At 36.8% G+C, this 21,276-nt stretch overlaps 1 protein-coding gene across 2 annotated transcripts in view; it reads left to right on the top strand.

The window, feature by feature from the left end:
- Positions 1 to 21,276, top strand: part of GRID2 (glutamate ionotropic receptor delta type subunit 2) — a 1,304,007-nt gene that overhangs the window by 1,029,408 nt on the left and 253,323 nt on the right. For both annotated transcript variants that reach the window (XM_058667042.1, XM_004590568.4), the window contains exon 13: positions 16,838 to 17,033. In XM_058667042.1, the coding sequence (XP_058523025.1) occupies positions 16,838 to 17,033 (196 nt within the window). The remainder of the gene's footprint in view (positions 1 to 16,837; positions 17,034 to 21,276) is intronic.

Below are 21,276 nucleotides of genomic sequence, written 5' to 3'. Positions count from 1 at the left end.
ATTCTCTTCCCATTCCACTTTATCTTCCGCTGCATAGAGTCTAGACTGCTGCCTGCTTGCATCCTCAAAATTGTCTTTAAATCCTCCAATTGCCTCTTCAGATCAAGATAAAGTCTAACTCTGCTGGAAGAATGCACAGAGCCCTTTGAAAGCTAGCCAACCCCATTTCTGTCCTGTAACACTAAGCAATCCATTCTCACACTTGTTCTTAGCCTAGTCAAGTCACACTGTATGAGATATTTCATGTCTTTTTGCATTCATGCAGTTCATGCAATTCCCTCTTCCTGAAATGGTCCAGAATCCCCTTGTTTTCTGACATTGTTCATTTTCCAGTTACAATGAGAATTACCTATGTATCTTTTCCTGGAGGTTGCAAGGCAAAAAGTTTACCACATTCATTTTTGTATCTTTCAGTGTCTCTGGAAGCTAGCACACAGAAGGTGATGTTTGTTGAGTTCATTACTTGCTTTATGACACATTTTTTTCTAAATATTTTAAATACATTTTTGTTTAGCCTTCAGATTACACTCACTGTGATTCTCTTATTATCTTCCACATTTAGAGATGATGAAACTAAAATTTAACGTAATGATTCCAGGCAATATAATCCTGAAACTTCTGTCTTAAACAATGGACCATATCATTTGAAAATAGTGATACACTAACTCTTTATGGAGTGAAATAAATGACTAAACGGTAACCTAAATTATAAATTTCTTTTAAGAAAAAATAAAAGGTTCTTCAGAAAATAGTTTATACTTAGCTAAGTTAATTGCAAAAATCTCTAATACTGTATCAAAGAAACAGGTGCAAGTATGGATGCAACTAAATCTGTATTCCAATCCTCTATCACCTTTTAGCTGAATGACGTAATCAGGATTCTATACACATTCGAAGTCCTTTCCCAAAGAGAAAAAGAAGAGTAAGGTATAACTTCATAGGATTCACGTAAGATGAAGTGAGGGAGAAGAGCACAAACAGCACAGTTTTAGACACACGATGTTTAAAATATTGGCTTTTTTACAACTAAATTTATATGCTTTTTACTATTTTCTATCTCTAATTTCAAAAGCACCCGCCACATCCTTCCTCCATCATCCTTATTGTTTTTTTAAATTTTACCTTAAAATGCTTTCAATTTCCTTCATAATTACAAGCTTCGTAATTAATAGGCAGTAAGTAGCAAAAACAAAAACAAAAAGCGCTGTTCTCGAGAGTACAGACAAGAGGTATAAAAACATCTGCTCTCAAAATGTCAATTTCACTTTTTTTGTATGCCTTATGTTAGTTCAAAAATCTTGGAAAACATGTTATTTGTCTTTTGAACTGGCCTGTTTCTTTAACAATAATGGTCTCTATTTACATCTACTTTGTTGTTGCAAAATACAACATTTCTTTTTTTTTATGGCTGAGTGGTATTTTGTTATGTATACTATATATATGTGTGTGTAAACACACATATGTAGCACAATTTTTTAAATCTAATCATCATTTGATGGACATTTGGATTAATTGTGTATCTTTCTTGGTCTCTGAAGATCATGTGCATTCTTTAAGCTAGATATCGCCTCCATTATGGTGGTATTAATCACTATTCTTTTTACTAGTTTGCACACAATTTCATGTATTACAACGCTTTCACCGAATTCACCAGAAACATCTATTATTTCTAACAGAACTCCCAATCAGTAAGTCATGGAATTGTTTACTAAGCATCACTGACAACAAACTGCTTTTAACAGTGCTTGGGAATAACCCTGGGTGAACATATCTGCCAGGCAAGTTTTTCCTCCAGTTTTTCAAACACTTCGCATATATCTAATTTATCTTCTAAACTTTCTACCCCTGTATTGGCTTATGACTCTACTTGTTCTACCTTCACAAGCAAAATGCATGTGCTTGGAGGGTGTTTATTGCTTTTGTGCTAAACACAGAACCTTATGAAATACTTCCCCGAGTATATAATTGCTTACATGCAAGTATTCATTTAATGAATGGGCCTGAAAGGAATTTCTTTAGCTATGCTGTGAGACTATGGAACAGCATGGCCACTTAACAAATAAGAAAGAAATATGAAAGTCATTCCTTTGTCCTTTTATTCTGGGAAGAGGAAAGTTCGAAATGGTGTGCTCTCTAGGTTTCCTTGGTGTCTCGCCCACTTTCTCTTCACTTGTGCAGTCAGAGCCTATTTCATAGCTCTCAGCAGGGAATTGCACACTTTATTAGCAGCAGCCAAAATCAAGGTTGCTGGAGTGAGCCAAGCTTGATTCACTCCGCTTTCATGTTACATTTTAGCACAGCGATATAAAGGCTGAACTCCACAAACACACAGGCACTGTAGACAGAAGACATTCATCTCCTCACCCTGTATTGTTTGGAGTTGAAATGGCTTCCTTATCCTAGCATTTAAGTGCCACAGTGATGGATGCTTGATGAACATTTAGCCATCTAAATATCATAGACAGGATTTTGTCTGCTTTCCTACAAAAAAATAAAAGCTCTCAGAAAAAAAAGTTTTTTCAAAGCTACCCTTCACTGAGCATTTGATTAAAACTTGTCTCCCGTGTTTATGTGTTGCTACTAGGAAAAGAGTTGTGTTAGCATCACTGGAGACTGTTAACACTCAGCTCACCAAGATAAAACTTTGCCAGCTTAATAAGCTCCACTGCTCTTAAAATGACACTTTTTTTGGGAAATCTGGATCATTCTGACAAATCAGGTCTTATTCTCTCCCTCTGTCATGCTTCCTTCGGCCCCTACTTTGCCCACTTTAATTCTAACCTTATTCTTTTAAGCCTAGAAACGTATGAGATATTCAATAATACAAATCCTTTTCTTGTCTATCTGTTCCTATTATTATTCCTTACTTAAAGTGTGCCGAATAAATGAATTCTACCTACTGCAATTGTACAGATATAGTGAAAAATCCAAGACTGGGAGTTCACTGCTTGGTTAGCCTATATGAGACAGTTTTACGAAGTATGCACCATATGCAGCCTAACTTGAGAAGAGTGTGGTAGCAATGAGCAGGAGCAGAGCAGGAAGGTAATGCAGTTCAGCAAGGCACTGGTGAGGGACACTGCAGATTTAGGGTCAAGTCCTCTGGTCTCCTTTTGCTATTAACATATCTGGCAAGTTTGCACTTCATTGGACTTCAGCTCCCCAGTTTTTGAAAAGTTAATTATTTCTTTCTTACTCTACAGAGAGATGAAATTGAAAGGTAAAATTACTTTCATCCATGAAAATTTTCCAAGTCCATGCATAGTTTTTTCATAAGCATTTTCAATGAACTTTTTAAAAGCTCAGATGTGTAGATTTAAGAAATTTTGCTCTAAAATGAATTTATCTTCCAATTTCATTTTTCCAAGGACTTTCTAAAATACCTTTATGTCTCTTTGATACTTTGCATTATGTTTTCAATGTGCCAGTAACTATACTTACTGTAACTATATACTATAAAACTTACTGACATAATTGCTGTATCTTATTAAAACAAGGCCTGAGAAAACTGACCAAACATTGTCACACAGGCACATTAATAAAAACAATTCTATATTAAATGTAAGAGATGAAATAGATCTGTATCTATTTTCCAGTTAAACCTTTCTCTCCCAGGCTTCTCTATCTCACAGGCTGATTTGGTGTCTGACCCCTAGCCCCCACTAAGCACCTGTTTGACCCCATTAGTCCTCTGGTCCTATTTCCTCTTCCATGGCTTCTTCAAGCTATTCCATTTATTTTTTATTAATTATTTTGCATTATGTGACAGTTTCATAGGCTCTGGGAATCCCCCCACCCCCTCCCCACGCCCCTCCCCCCGGTGGATTCCTCCACCTTGATGCAGTATTACAGTTCAAATTCAATCAAGATTCTTTCCTTGCAAACATATACCAAGCATAGAGTCCAGCTACTTATTGTCCAGATGGGTTGAACAGTTTCTTGGGGAGACCATTTCTGGTCCGAAGTTAGAGCTGGTAGAATATCATCCCAGTCAATTAAGAGTCCCAATATAACATTAACAGCAATTTGCAACATTATGGAATTGACATGGTTTTGAGTAACCAGTATGTTAAAAAAAAAAAAGCAAGTCCTAACCACAACCTATGATTAGCTCATTGACATTTCAATTTTAGTTTATATACAGGACCGGTTGCTATATACCTTAAAATGGCTATAAGGTACCATTCAGCTGTCTCGTGTCTATTTCATTTTAGTATTTAGCCATTTGTTGTGTTGAAGTATAATTTTGCTGATCTTGGCAGATTTTAGGATAATCTAGACTGGCTTATAACTCTAACACATTTGTCGACATTTAAGGTGCAGAACATTTTATTTTTGAGGGGGGTGTGCAGGAAAATCCTCAACACCATGGTGAGGAGTAACTAATATTTGTGTCCCACCCAGCGAGGCATGAGCCAATTCACGCCAGCTCGTTCCTGTTTTAATGGCTTTCTTCTTCTTACATACCCACATACACATACCCCTAATTTGGCCCCCATTTCTCAAGCCCTGATGTGAAGAGGTTTGAAAACAGCCAAAAGTTCCCAGATAATAACAAGGGAGGAACAAAGTCTGTAGCTAAACTGGCTGTGCTTTCTTCCCAACTAAAGAGTATGTTTTTCTGAAAGGGACACCACAGAACTCTCAAAATGTGCTGTTAAATTGGAGGTGGGAGAATATTTTGGCAAATGAACTCTAACAGCATTAATCTCAATGTGACTTTAAGAAGACCTTGATCTGAACATCAGAATATACAGTTATTACCAACTTTAGTTGGAATTCCTCAAAAAAGAAATATCACCTGGATGGAAGTAGAGCAAACATTCCCTGAATCACTCTACCAAAATGTTTTTGAGAATCCCACAGTCTCTGGCACTGAGAAGAAAGAATATCTTTTTTGCATTTGGATAGTTCAAATTATTCTTAGAAATTCGACCTCATGCTCCATTTTATGAAGTCAGCAGTTGGTCTTTAGTCAGATTCCTGAGGGTTTTTTTTCCCCTCTGAAACCATATGTAGTTGTCAGCTTGTCTTGCTACTTTAAAATACCTTAGAAGAGCTTTGTGGAAAGGAAGGTTTATTGGCTTACACATTGGATGTTCACAGTCTAGAGTAAGTGGATACAATGATGGGGTGGTAAGACATTGGCGGGATGATCACAAGGCAAGCTGGGAAGCACAGACATGGGGAGCACATTCTTCATCGCCCTCTACTCAGTTTCTCCCTGTAATGATTTCCTGATTTGATCATGGGACTCCATCCCAACAACCTCCCTGCAACCAATCATTTCCCAAAGGTCCCCTTGAGACACCATGATTGGGTCAATCTTCCATCTTCATTCATCAACTATTAACTATTACCTTAAAACTTTGACGTTTAAACTCTACCTAAGTGAGGAGTCATATAGTGCAAAGATTTTCAATCTTACTTGGATAATAATGTTTCATATGACTTTTAATTACCTACTAAATTACTGACTGTCATTTCTAGTCACTCATGTCTGTTTTCTTTTTCTTTTTCCCCCTAATGAAAAGTTTCATGATATAATTAAATGTTTTAAGCTCCCCCAAAACTTGCTAGGGGAGAAAAAAAAGCTTACAAATTACTTATTAATTCCTCATTTGAATCCATACCACATTTTACTTGGGTCATTGTTTCATGCATTGGTGTATATTATTATACTATTACTTGTTAGTAAGTCATATGTAAGGCAATGATCAATGTTCAATGTCAGCCTTGGAGGGTAGATTGAGTAAAATGTTTCCATTAGTCAGCACTGGACCTGATTCCAATGAACATTTTCAGTGTTGACTCGAGGTATGGAATAGGGAGTAGGCTCATTAAATATGCAAATGACTTTACATTGAGTAGGGTGATTATTGACCAGAACCACACTTTCAGAATTTAAAGAGCTTTAACAAATTACACAAAGTGATTAACAGTAAGATGAAGGCTAATAGGGTCAAATATGTAATAATTCACTTACTACTGGAAAAAGCAAACTCTGAGTTTTTATGATAGTTCAGAGTTAGGGGTGAAGATAATTTCAGGATGGACAATCTGCCCAATGTAAATTGGAATGTAGCATTGGTGTACATAAAGAAAAAAATTAGAGTTACCTAGCAAGATAAAAGTAGCTCAGGACCTTCAAAGATTACAGTACTAATTTGTAAGGTCATTCAATTATATAAAAATTGAAATATAGAAGTCTTAGTAACAGTGTGAAAAAGTAACAGGCCTTGGGGTCAAGAGTAAATTTAATATTTAACTCAACAAGAAGGCTAAAATTGAAAATGTTAAAAGATGTTTTGTTACACAAAGAAATATTATACCAGAATAGGTGGGGAGACATTATAAATTTGAAGCAGCTCTGAAACATAAGGGTTTTTGGTTATGCATGTGTAAGTACTTGCTGATGTTACATTTTATAAGTCACTAAAATGTCTTAAAAAATAAAGTCAATTTCTGAGACTGGCTTATGTGCCTTAAGATACCTAATCAAATCTTATCATGTGTCTAGTAACTTGAAATTCTGATATTATAATTGTTAGTAATTTTTTTCTTAACGTCATGACTATTCTCTTGTATTTGTGTGACTTGTTACTTTGGAGGGAGCTAACAAACATTGTTATTATGTATTCTTATGCTAAGTAAGAAAGAAAAATATTGTCATCTTCCTTTAGATTTTCCAAAAGCAATGCATTGTACCACAAATTTGAACCAACTTTTAAATTTGTCTAGGAAATGCAAATCTCTGAAGGAGCAAGAGATGTAGTCTAGGACATCTTTCTTGAACGCATTTCTTCTATGTCAACTAAAATTTTACTAGTTAGCATTCTTTCTATACCACAGAGAATGGGTAGCACCTGACTAACTGTAGAGGAGAAAGCAGGCAGAAAATACTCATCAATTTGCCAGGAAAGGCTTCAGCATCACATACTGTGTAATCCCGTCAGCTAGTGATACAGCACACAGGGAGCAGGGAATATTGTCACACTCTGGCTATTCCAAACACACGAGAAATCCTAACAAGTATTTAAATAGTTCTCAAACATCCAACAGGCATTCCGAAGGATAGAATGCACAGAGTAGAAGTTGTTTTAATGTCTTCTATTGTACCATGTAAGAGGGAGTGGAGACCGTTGGAAGCGGTGAGGACTGGAAAGGGGAGAAGGATGGGAAAGGTTGTATCACCTGGGGTTCATTCATGTGTAGCACCAACCCTGTTGCAAACCCAACTCCTCCTATGGTGCCTCTTATACAATGCTCTATACCTAGACTAGGTTTGAGCAATCCTCCCTTGTTTCCCTAAAAGAAGCAGTCCTAATCCTCTGACCTGTTAAAGCTCACTCAAATGTTTTGGCCTCACCTTGAGCTTGCTCATCAAGGACTTTTATACCTTGAGTAGAAAGAGTCTGACACTCTGAGAAGAAGGCCGATCTAAATGCTTACAGACTGGCACATTGTCTCCAACAGGGAGATCTGCAACTGGCTTCCTTTCCAGGGACCTTGCCCTTAAAGTACACTCTTGGCTACAAAATGTATTCTACAAGGGAAATCTGTTTCTTTCTTCCATCAAAATGACTTTGACCTTATTGCTTTCTTATAAGGAAACCTAATATTATTGGGCTGAAAGAACATTGACCTCTTTTCCTGAACCTGCTTTTGTTAAATAGTAGCATCCCTCAGGTACTAAATGCAGCTCTCACTGAGCCCTTAGGTATGAATCTAACAATCCACAGACCCAGCTTCTCTCCTGGCAACAAGGAATCTTATTCAGCTCATCAATACATTCAACTTTATGTTCAAACTTTATATGAGGAGATGGAAAAAACATGACTAAGAATAAGGCTTATGCTACTAAGGAAGGTGGTTTCTCAAAGGACACATGGCCATTGACCACCTTTTAAATATGAAGGTGGGGAGCATTTCAAGGGTGTCTCTTCCATTCTTCTGTGAGTAGAGCCTATGTTCTCCTTGCTTTTAGCTAAAGTCAAGCCAATTCAAATTTTATTTTCTGTAATCATACTCAAGATTACCAAAAGTAACTAGTCCTTTCGACTTTATATCTATTTTTTGAAAGGTGCAGATAGTTAGAAATCTTTCATCATGCTGGTCTATTTTCCAAATGCATCAATAGCTAAGGTTGGGCCAAGCTGAAGCCAGGACTCAGTAACTCCATCTTTGTCTTCTACGTAGGCTGCAAGAACTTATTAACTTATCTACTTGGGCCATGACTGCAGCCTCCCAGGGTACACATTTTCTGGAAGCCCCAATCAGAAGCAAGGATGAGACATGAACTCAGGCATGCTGATATGGGATGCAGGTGTCTTAGGCAACAATGTAACTACCATGCCAAACTTCTGTCCTGGGGTGCCTAGTGAGTCTCTGATTTCATCTCTTCTATAGCTGCTGGAAATTCATAAATTCACTTACATTTTTCAATCACTTCCACCCATGGAGTTGAGTAATTTTCTTCACTGTTCCAACTTGTTATTTTTTTGGAAATTACCCATTGGACCAAATGATTCTTTTATCTCTTCTTTGTTAACTTTTCAACCTTTTAGGGACAAACATCCCACTTTTTGCATGCCCTACAATTGCCAGATCCATGGGTAGAACCTCAACTTTTTCAATTTTTTTCTTATTTCTATTCATCAAGATCTTCCATTTGCCTTATTTCTGGATTTTTTCCTTAGTTTACAAACATGACAAAATGTTTTGGCAAGTAATTCAGTAGAGGGCTGATAAAACTTTCACAGCTGATTTCATTGTGGGAAATTTCCAGATCTCGAGGTGGATGGAAGAGGGAAGGCTTTTTCTTATCTTTAAGCTATAAAATCCTTGTAGCTAGTGTGGCCATTTGACAAGATGGAATCACCATCATCCATATCAATGTATTGACTAGAGTACTGCTTCTTCCATTTCCCATCCACTTCGTAATAATATATTTCATGAGGCAGTAAATCGTGGCTCAAGTACATGAATGCCAATCAACCTCATGTGAGACTCAGACGGATTTGTATTTCTTTATTGCTTCAGGCATTTGAGGAGTGACCCAGCAGATAGAAGATCTATCATGGGGGGGGTGTGTATTTATGTGTGCATAGCTTTCAAATAAAATGAAAATAATTACAACATCTTATAAACAACACTTGAAAAATATTTCTGTCCATGGTAAATCATGCATATGTCTGGTAATTGATTTAACAATGTCTACCTTACACAATGTTATTTTAATGATAATGCTGACTTTTCAAAACAGAAGTATTTTTCTAGTAAAGATTAAACCAACAAATGAGTCTTTGTAATTGCTGACTGTTTGCAGACTCCAAACTAGATGCTGAGTTCAAAGATAATTTTTTTTTAAGTCACAAGAACTAGCAATGCATTGCAAAATAAAAAATTTACAATTTTCACAATGCTAAAATGTATGGACAAAAGGCTGGTGGAATGTGATGTTGAAGGCAAGAAATTGGCCAGGTAAACCAGAACGCATATTTTGTTGAGAAACAGCTTACAAGGCACAAGAATATAGTAAATCTAGGAATGAAGAAATGACTTGTCTGACCTGTATCATTAATAAGAAAGAAGTTGTTTCCTAGAACAGAAATAAAAACAAAAACTTAAAGAAAATTTTTGAAACTCTTAAAGTCTAAAAAATTTGTCCAGTTTTCTAAAGGCATGAGTGTCCGTAAGAAATATTAAAAATGGCAGCAATATAATTCATTTTGCACATTATAAATACAGTGTTAGCTGTAGACTGGAGAATGGGCTAGTGGCAGGTAAGAGAAGAGAGGGAAAAAAACTAAGAAATAGTGTGTATGTAGAAATGATGAAGATGTTGGCAATCTCGTTGTAAAAACCATGACAAATTTGCAAATTTGGAAGTTAGAAGTCCCAGGGATTAACTACAGGTTAAAAGTGAGGTAGAGATGCTAAGAATGATCTGCTATAAGAAAGAGAATGGGGCCCGGTGGCGTGGCCTAGCGGCCAAAGTCCTCGCCTTGAAAGCCCCGGGATCCCATATGGGCGCCGGTTCTAATCCCGGCAGCTCCACTTCCCATCCAGCTCCCTGCTTGTGGCCTGGGAAAGCAGTCGAGGACGGCCCAAAGCTTTGGGACCCTGCGCCCGCATGGGAGACTGGGAAGAGGTTCCAGGTTCCTGGCTTCGGATCGGCGTACCGGTCCGTTGCGGCTCACTTGGGGAGTGAAACATCGGATGGAAGATCTTCCTCTCTGTCTCTCCTCCTCTATGTATATCTGGCTGTAATAAAAATGAATAAATCTTTTTAAAAAAAAAAAAAGAAAGAGAATGAATCTGAAGAGAAAATAAAGTTGCAGATACCATAACAGAGGGTACAGTATTCACATTAACAATAATTATTGCAACTACCAGTAACTGAGAACTTCTACAGAGCTAATTAGTAAGCAAATTGTCTTACATGCAATATCTAATCTAAACCTCCAGATAACTTAATATAGACATACAAGTTCCCTTTGTTCAGTAGGGGGAAATTGCTAGTTTGACAAATTTATTCAAAGAGTAACACATAAATCATCGTGTGTGCAAAACCTTGCTTGCAGACTGAGAGCTTGCCCGATTCGCTATGTACCAACATACTTGACTTTCCTTGCCTTTTTCAGATCCCCAAGTCTTTTTCCCAACCCTTGATCCTGGCTTCTTTAGTCTCCAGGAACACCATTAGCATAGTAGTTGTTTTTTAGGTATTAAATGTTGGATGATTTTTAATGCCTAAAATCTTGGCGCTGTACAAAGGCTTCCCATTGCCCCAACCAATACACAGGGGTGGACACAAGGCAGGCCCCTCCCATGAGCTGTTAGGGGTTGCAACAATCTTCCTACTCTGACAGACGGTGACAGAGGAGGAAAATTGTTGGGAAGGGATGAGGATAGTCAGAGGATGATCAATGAAGTATCCAGTGCCTATCCTGACAGTTACATTTCATTTTTCTCCCTCTGAGGAGAAATCTTTTGATGTGATCACTTAAGTCAACTTGTTCCATTCACAGAAAATAAGATCAGACTTAGAATTCTCCAGAGCCAGAGCTTTTAGCTCACTCTTGGCATTTGTTCATGAACATTCTCCGTAAGCAGGATACTTTAAAAAAAGATGGATGTGTAGCACAAATATTTATGAAAGTTACGAACTTCTAACTTTTGTTTGAGTAACATCTACTCTTTTGTCAATGGAAAATAGGCTAAAAACATGAGTAAAAGCTCACAATAGAGCAATTAGATATGTATTGAAGTAGTTGATGATTTTAGAAATAAAAGTATTTTGAGCAAAAATGACCTATAAGGTTTGCTAAAAAGAAAATTATAAGCATTTGGTATTATAGATTCACAAAATCTCATACTTAGAATGGAATCATACATTGGTTAATTCCACTCTAATGTATGAAAGTTCTCTTTAACAATATTTTTTAAAAGCCTTGATGTCTCTTCCAGGAGAAAAATATCTACTAAGACACAGACAATTCAGAATCACTGATTCCTAATAGATGATTGTAGAAGAATTAACTTCGTCAATCTTCCTGTAATTGCCAGATAACTTGATTAAGTGCTGTTGTGACAAATTTTCTCATCCTTACTCCTGGAGAAACACTGTTATTCTCTATATGTTGTAGATGAAGAAACTAAGATCTCCATTATTATATAACCTCACATAGCTCAAAAATAACTGATCTGATTTACTTTCAAATCTAATCTGCCTAATACCAAAACAACTACTATCATTTATATAATATCCAGTGGTCACTTTTATAAAAATAGTTCCAAATGCTTGCATGAGTTTATTCTTGTGAAAATCATTTTAAACCAGCATAATTTCTATATTTCATATTTGCAAAAATGCCTTAATTTATACACAACTTACTTGTGACATTCACACATATAACTAATACCACCTATCTATGAGTCCTCAGCATTTTTTGGTATCCATAAGTTGATGCTAATTTTACAGGGCAGTCCAGAGAATTAAAAAATAGGACTAAATTATTGATGCAGTAAGGTTGATTTGTACAATTTTTGACTCACCACTTAAAACTGTAGATACTTATTTTTAACTTTGTTTACACAAGTGAGATTAAAGAAGAGTCCCACTCTCCCCCCAAAAATTAGTTAGACAGAGACCAATAAGAAAAGCATAGAACCAGACAGGAACGGTCAGCTTGGACTCATGTATAGCTTACTAGATAGGATACAAAGATTAGTTACTCCTCACTAAGGTATTGAAGATTTCTCTGCACACCCCTCCTAAAACTGTTCTGCAACTCAATTGTTGACATATGCCTTGTTAGAGTTATAACCCAGTTTGAACTATCCTAAAATTCGCCAAGTTCAGTAAAAATTATGATTCAATACTATAAACTGCTAAATATAAAAATTAAAATAGACATGAGACAGCTGAATAGTATCCTATAGCCATTTCAAGGTGTATAGCAGCTGGTTGTGTATAAACTAATATTGAAATGTCAATGAAGTAGTCACAGGATGTGGTTAAGAACTTGCATTTTCTAACATATTGGTCACTCAATACCATGTCAATTAACTCCACAGTGTTGTAAATTGTTGTTGATGTTATGTTGTGGCTTTTCATTGGAGGAGATGATAATCTGCCAGCTCTGCTTTCAGACCAGAGATGGTCTCCCCAAGAAACTGTTGAATTTATCTGGACAATAAGATGCTGGACTCTATGCATGGCACATGCTTGCAATGAAGGAATCATGACTGGATTTGAACTGTAATACTGCAACAAAGTGGAGGAATATACCATGGGGGGAGGGCATGCTGGGGTTGGGGGAATCCCAGAGCCTATGAAACTGGGTCATAAAATGAAATGAAAGTAAAAACAAAAAAATAATAAAACTGTAGATACTGTTAACTTTGTTTACACAAGTGAGATTGAAAAAAGATCTTAAGTTTAGTAGATTCATACAGTGACCATTCACTGAGTTCTCTATTTACTGTCCTTAAAGAAGATCACAGAAAAAGGACCTGTAACTAAAGCTTATTCTGCTACAAAAAGTGGTAAATAAATACATTATTTATTCAGAACGCAATTTTATGATACTTCTGAAAATCCTGATTTTTCATGGATTAAAAAAGTTTACAGCAAAATAAACACCTTTTAATTGCATTTCCCACACATTTTCTGATATACTCTCATAGGTGGGATATGTGGCTCAGAAATGTTCATAAAGTATGTTCACAGATGACTTTTCTTAGAGTGCTCTAGATTTTTTCCATATTTTCTGTGACTCCAAGCAACTAACATTATTCAAAAATGTTAATATTTGCCAAGGTGTGTTACTTTATATACATTAAATCCTTATTAATGATTCTAGGAGTAGTTTGCACCATACACAGGAATGACTGATATTCATTCAAATCTTGATCTTCAGATACCTTTTAAGTAAAGATTATCACTTGGAGACAACCTAGTAGAGCTCTTTTAGGGAATAACCTAGCCGAGAGAATTTCTGAATCTTCTGCTCTAAAATCCTATTAGCGTGGGCCCGGTGGCGTGGCCTAGCGGCCAAAGTCCTCGCCTTGAACGCCCGGGATCCCATATGGGCGCCGGTTCTAATCCCGGCAGCTCCACTTCCCATCCAGCTCCCTGCTTGTGGCCTGGGAAAGCAGTTGAGGACGGCCCAATGCATTGGGACCCTGCACCTGCGTGGGATCTCCGGAAGGGGTTCCAGGTTCCTGGCTTCGGATCGGCGTACCGGTCCATTGCGGCTCACTTGGGGAGTGAATCATCGGATGGAAGATCTTCCTCTCTGTCTCTCCTCCTCTATGTATATCTGACTTTGCAATAAAATAAATAAATCTTTTAAAAAAAAATCCTATTAGCGTGAAAATAATAAAATGGCCGCAAATAACAGGTACTCGCTTTGGCACTGTGAATGCCTAAAGCAGTCTCCTTTTTCTGTAATAAACTATTTGTGTTCACTTCATTTTGTCTGCATCACTTTATTTTTGCAACCTTTGGTGCTATAGGAGTGTGCTAGAATGGAATGGCTGTGAATCAGACTGCCCGTAATTTTTATTGCAGTCCTGTCTCAAAGCAAATTTATAGCCTAAACTTCATATCAGCAACTACTAGACGGAGCATGCCTTTGTTGTAAATTACAAAATGATCTGCTATTCTAAACTTGAAGTATCTTGAAAATAAACTGCTTCTCTCTGATATCAGGAATCTCACATAGACAATACATTAAGATATTTTTCTAAAATCCGCTGTGTACAAAACAGTTTCAGCTACTAAACTGTGTCACAGTTATATATTTGTGTTAATATTTAAGGTGAAGGTTTGTCACAGAAACATCATTACATTAGAGACATCAACATTTAATTTGTTTTCTTTTGCTGCAAAGCTAAAGGGAAGCAAAAGTTATTTGACAATACCATTGTCCCTTCTTATCCATGAGAAATCAATTTCAGGAGTCCCCAGGCATATCAAAATCCATAGATGTTGAAATGCCTCATGAGCAACCACACAGTATTTGCCTTTACGTGGTAAATCTCCATGATTTAAATTACATCCAGATCACTCATAAATACTTCATACACAGTAAATGCAGCGTAAATCATTGATATCCTCAATTGTTAAGGCATAAGGCAAAGAAAAAAAATGTGTGTGTACACGTGTATTATACTCACAATTTTTTTCAGCAATGTTTATAATCCAAATTTGAATTCATGAATACAGAAACTATAGTTACAGAGACTCAGCTGAGAATATTTGGGCAAGGTAGACATGCATTAAAAATGTTTGCATAGAAGTGTGGCTGTAGCCTACAGTGTAACGTCCAACAAACTGAAGTCTTCAAATGCTTATAACCCAAGATGGCTTCCCCGAACTGCCAATCAGCAAAAGACCAATCTTACATGTCTGGGGTTTCTGGTGGACCATAACACCAGTCTTACCAACCTAGACCTTCAGATTCTATATAGTGCTGTACCACTAGCTGACTTTGATGCTGAGTTCACAGCAATAGACTGACTGTGGCCCATGGCCCATTAGAACCTGTATTGAGAAGTCTCAATCCTGCCCCTTGTGTTACCGCTTAGTGAGCATCTGCCCCTGAACACTAGAGAATGTTTAAAATGTTAGCATTTGAATACTACTACCGCATAATGTTGATTAATTATGAGATGTGAGTATTTTGTACTCCTACTACTTACATAGCAGTAAGTTTTTCTCTCAAAAAAAATTGATCTTGCTATGCTATTACTAAGATTGTAGCATGTTCTAGTGGTAAATACCTTGTCACTCTGGTATTAAATTGCGCCCTAGCTACAGATAGCTCACTTTTATTACTTCTCGTGTCTTCAATCATTCATTTCTATAATTCTTTTGAGTGGTATAATTAGTTCAGTGATTGTAAAATATTACAGAAAATTCCTCTCATCAGATAGTACATCATTTTAACCATATCTGTAGCACATATATACATTATTCTAGTATTTTCCATATAGTAAAAGACATATTCCCAACAAGTTGCAAACTTTCTTTGCTAAAAGTGGCTATTTGAAATTGGCAAAATTACTTCTCTAACCACAGTACATAATTTATTGTTTGCAACACAGTTTTGCTTATGGGGGAGACTGGTGAACTACGAGAATATTCCCAGTGCTAGAGATAAAAACCCTAAGGAAATCACCGGCAGACCCCATCTAGACACAGACCAAGGTCAGAGACATCCATTATATGAGATTTAGGATGCATGGCTGTGGAGTGCTGTGGGCATTTATTCTTGTTCAAATATGGTACCGTGTCTCAAAGCATCTGCTCCCACTCCCAGGCAGCAGCAAGTTTGCAGCTTGCCAGCATCTGATTTTGGGCAGAATGCCAAAAACATATACTTGTTCTTAAACATCAGTCATTAGACTAGTAATTTGGTTTCTGGGATAGAATTTATCGACAGATGGACTCAGACACTGAAATTTAAGAAAACTGACCACCAGTTCAGAGATGGATAACATGAAAATAATAACTATGATCCCTAACTCAAAGACTGAGTTGAAAATCCTTCAGTAAGAGAGAGAGAGAGAGAGAGAGAGAGAGAGAGAGAGAGAAATCTGAAAACATGTTGAGCGTCAAGAAGAAATTTATTCCATTTAAATACAAATAGAAGTCAGCACCAAGCCCCTCAGTGTAAACACTTTGGCCTTTGGATGTATCTACATCTGAATTAAAACTCAGTCCCTGATTGCAATATTCTATTCAAATCACTTACTCTCAAACAGAATTTTCTTACCTAAAATAGGGATTGAAATAGTTCTGAATGTGATGTGATGCTGTCAATATTGTCAGCTAGCTGATATGTATATAGTATCTACTCAATAAATAACAACTACTATCACTCATACATAACTTTAGGCTATACCTGACCTCAAAACCTATTCATGTAAAATACAATTATTTTATAAAAAATATGTAATGTGATTTAGTGCAATGGTTACCATATGTTGAAAACATTTTAAAAACTATTAAAGTTCTTGTATTATTTAGCTGTTGTTTCCATTTTGATGCAATGGTTACATTATTGTCCTAATGAAAGGTCACAGAAAACTTGCATTATCCGTAGGAATTTTCATCTTTGCTGCAATAATGATTTCATCTTCTCCTGATGTGCCATATACCTGGGTGGAAGTTCTTTTTCTACGTTACTTTTCAATGTTAAGAAACGGCAAACTACAAGAAGCCATTTGACATCTGTCCTCCCATATGTTGCCTTTTTCTTTTTTGCCACTTGAGAATATTCAGTGCTTTTTCTTGTGTCTCTCTTCTTGCCCAATGATTAAGGTCTCTCCAGGACCTTTCCAAGCAAACAGAAATCCCTTATGGCACAGTGCTGGACTCTGCAGTGTATGAGCACGTACGCATGAAGGGACTGAACCCTTTCGAGAGGGACAACATGTATTCCCAAATGTGGCGGATGATCAACCGAAGCAATGGAACAGAGAACAATGTTCTGGAGTCCCCAGCAGGCATTCAGAAGGTACCGGCCATGTTTTACCATGAATAGCCTCCACTGTCTTGTCAGGTGCAAGTCCTTTTTGGCCTTTGACCTCAGCATACAGGTTTCAGCAAAACTATGTATTATATGGATTTAAAGAAAGTATTTGAAATGACTTGGTATACTGCAGAAAGAATATAAAAGACTCTGTAGTGTGTCTCCCAGATAAATTCTAATAGATTTCTAAAGCTGTAAGCACACACATTACTCTTTTATTCAAAAAGGGTTAAGGAATTACAAACAAAAAGACAAATGCAAATCCCATTACAAGTATCATTCAGGTTATCCAAGTCTTTGAAATAACTCAGGGCACTCTCAATACTGCATTTGCTTTTAGATTAAAATTTTATCTTTTTACTGTGATTATGCGAAGCTGTCTAGAGATGAGAGTTAATCTTGTCAACAAATAAGATTCCTACCAATGTCTGTTTCTATTTCCAATGTGAACATTTTTACTTACATCTTATTTTTTCTGTAACCATCATTTAGAAGTAACTACAAAAAAAAAAAGGCTTAGAGAAACTTTTTCCTTTGTATGAAAAACTTAAAGTGACTTACTCCAGGCTGCTGTTTATAAACTTAGACAAAAGCAATTCAGGCCCCGCCAACCTCTGTGAGAGAACTATTCAGTGTGCTGCTTAACATCCCTCTCAGGTCTAGCCTAACAAAATCACATGATTGGCCTTCAGTAAATAATTACAGACAGAAAGAATGAGTGTCAAGCATGAGCCATAAGGGTACATGCTTTTGCTCCATGCCCCTCAGACACATCAGACACCAAGTCTGAGTTTGCTGTTTAGGAGGCAGCCTCTAAAATATTGCTGTAGAGGATGTTTTGACTTCAAAAAAATTTGCCACAGGTTTCAGCATTATTGTCTATGTTTTCACACAATGCCCTTTACCTGCCAATATTAAGGTTTCTAGGGTCAGCCTAGTAATGTCTGCATTCACCAAAACATCATTTGGAGAACTGATGATGCTGACATAAACCCTGGGTACAAAGGATGCCTTTAAGGAAGTGAATGTCCTTGAGAGGTTGGTAATGTCCTCTAGCTTCTTTTCCTATATTACATATTATATTACTGTATTATATGGTATTAATTCCATTTTCCCAGGGTCCAGATGTTAATTCTGTAATATTTTTCTTAGTTTCCTCAAGAGCCACTGGATCCTGAAAATTGAACATGTCCTTTAATTAGTGTAATAGTGGAGTGGGTGGTGAGTTGGACAGTTGGGGTAGGTGAATGGGCACATGAAGGAGTAGATGTAGGTGCACATTTTAAGGTTGATTAGGTAATTATAAGATGCAAGTGAATTTGAGTGCCAGACTAAGTATACTAACTTCATGGCTCTTGGAAGAGTTTTTCTTCCCTCTTTAGATTGTTTACTATTGAAAAGAGATCTTATTTCTAGATGAATAGTATATAGAAATTTGTAGTTTACATCTCAGTTCTAGAGGCCAGAGTTTTCCATGCCTCACCACCTCTTTCTATACAGTACCATTCCAGAGAAACTTTCTTTACTCCAACCAGATTCCCAGTAATAAAACCATGCAGTTGTACTCATTCACTAACTTATTCATCTTCAAATATTTGCTAAGTATCAATTATGTAGCTGGTGCTGCGCTAAGAACTGACATTGAGAAACAGTTACTGGAGATATGTAGTGTCTGGTAAGGAATATAAAACAGAAAACTTTAAAAAAGAAATAAATCATGGTTAAACAAAATTACTTTCATTATTACTCATGCTATGAAGTAAAATGAATAGGGCAAAGATTAAAGGGAGGGTTTTCACGCCAATTGGCTTTCTGGGTCTTATTTTACAAATCTGGAAAATAACAGGAAGTAAAAGGCTGAGTTTCTCAGGCATACCTACTTGGGTTAGAATCTAGCTCGTTTTTAAAAATACAGGACTAGTTTTTTGAAATGTCTAGGCCTTGGAAGTTCTGTGATAAGAATTCCTACCTCACACAATTTTTATCAAGATGAAATATGATAATATATGCAAAGCACTGATAAATAGTGAGAACCATAAACCTAATCACAAGATAGTCCTAAAAAAATAACTGGAAGAATTCCTGTGATGGATTTATAAAAGAAGCTGCATTACTTGACATTCCCTTTCATTAGCTTAAAATTGTGACACATTCAGAAAACAACAAAGTAAAAACAGAATAGTTTTAACTCTTGATAGTCTGCTAAAATCGGGAGCTAATGAATTTGAAGTTGTAAACCAAATATTTACTATATTCTCAAATATTTATTGCACCATCATTTATTCTGTTTTCTAAAAAATATCTTTTTAATTTACAATAGAGAATATCTTAGTGTACTTGCTAGTATGAAATTTTCAGTATGTGGCTCTTAAGTCAAACACAGCTGAACAGTGATTAAGCTGCAAAAATTAGTAGTGATGATCAAATATACTTTGGTTCAGTTTCCAAGATCTTAGCTAATTTCTCTTAGAAATCCATGCCAGGCAATCCACACATAAATAATAATCTTCTCACCTGCAAAATCTCACTGGAGGCTCACAAAGCTGATAACTATAACATGTAAGATGTGACAGCAGATTCTTTTTCAAGCCACTAGTCTTGCACATCTCACACGGCAGCTTTCCAGTCCCTGTCATTGATTTTTAATTTGTGCAGGCAGAAAAGACCTCAGAAGACTGCCAGGTTAACATTGCACAAAAGGCCAACTTTCTTTTACAATATCTTTGACAGGAATCCATATATTTAATAACTGCCTTCTAGGAGAGCCTGTGCCATGTTGAAAAACATTCCTTACAATCTATAACTTTAAATAGATCCCATTAGCGTCTCAGGCTGTGCTTGCTCTTAATTGTTCTGTCTCACTTGAAGGTAGATCCTGTTACTATCTAACACTTTCCTTGCTAAGAAATCCATATAAATTGAGCACTAAGTAGAGGAGCTCTGATTTGCTATTGAGAGAACCACCTGCACTGAACTATCCTAATTAAACTAGAACAAACTGTTTCTCTCTCAGTCAGCACAGGATCTTCTGCATGAGTAGGAAAAGCATGATTTGAAAAATGGAACTGATTTTTTTCCTGTATATCTTTTTTTATTTATTTGTTTTATTACTTGATGATACAGTCCCATAGGTTCTGGGATTTCCCTCCCAAAACTCTAGTGATTTCCCCTACATTATTATAATAGTACAGTCCTTAATAAACAGTCATAAGTCCATCATTTGGCTTTTTACATGTATCCTGATATTGTAGGTATGAACAATGGCAGAGTCCAGCATCCTATTGTCAAGATATATTTAACAGTTTCATTGGGAGTCCATCTTTGATTTGAAAGGAGACATACATACTGCATTGTAGTTTCATATCTGGATGTGATCGTCACTATTACACAGTTATTATACATTCCCTTAAATAAAAAGTCATAAAACAAAATCAACAAAACTAATAAACAGAAAATTAACAACATCAAAGTAAATAACATGCTACTGAATGAGCAATGTGTCAATGAAGGAATGAAAAAGAAAATCAAAAACTCTTTTAGAAGAAAATTATCCTACTATATGATCCATGAGTCAGTGAAGGAATAAGAAAAATGTTTTTGAAGAAATGATTATAAAAACTAAAATGTCACACCCCCTGATATGTAGCAAAAACAATATTGAAAAGGCCGTGTGGGAGGAATCAAGATGTCAGAAGAGGGTAAGGACACATTTAAACAGATGGAGAAACATTTAATCAGGATGAAGCAGAGAGGACACATTCCAAGAAATAGGAGAGGACAGAACAACAGCAGAGGGGTATTTGGAGACTGGCAGACACAGGAAAGCAGTGAAAACAATGGTGTGGTGTTGCAGTGACTGATACTCCAGAAGCATTCACCTAACAGCAATCTGAACTCCACCAGCAACCAGGTGGGAAGGGACTGTCACTGGGAGCTTGGCAGGTGAACCCAAAGAACTGTCAGTCCTGCTGGTCTGTTTGATTTGACCAGGAGCAGAGACAGAGCGGCAGTCCCCAGACAGGCAGTGCAGAAACAGGGTGGATTTCACAGCCCAGGCAGCCCCCTAGAGCCAAATTGGGCACAATTTTGCTTAAGGAAGCAAAGGCAAGGGAAAGGACTGAGCATACGCTGAGCTTGGAGTGTTATTTCTGACTCAGTGAACTGTAGCAATATGGCATTCTACAGGTTCCATCAAAGACAGGTCTTGGTAGCCCTCAGACCTGATGGC

This window comes from Ochotona princeps, chromosome 7, assembly GCF_030435755.1.
Source record: "Ochotona princeps isolate mOchPri1 chromosome 7, mOchPri1.hap1, whole genome shotgun sequence".
Lineage (NCBI taxonomy): Eukaryota > Metazoa > Chordata > Mammalia > Lagomorpha > Ochotonidae > Ochotona > Ochotona princeps.
Note: the sequence above shows the minus strand (reverse complement) of the source record. Positions and strands in the feature narration are given on the sequence as shown.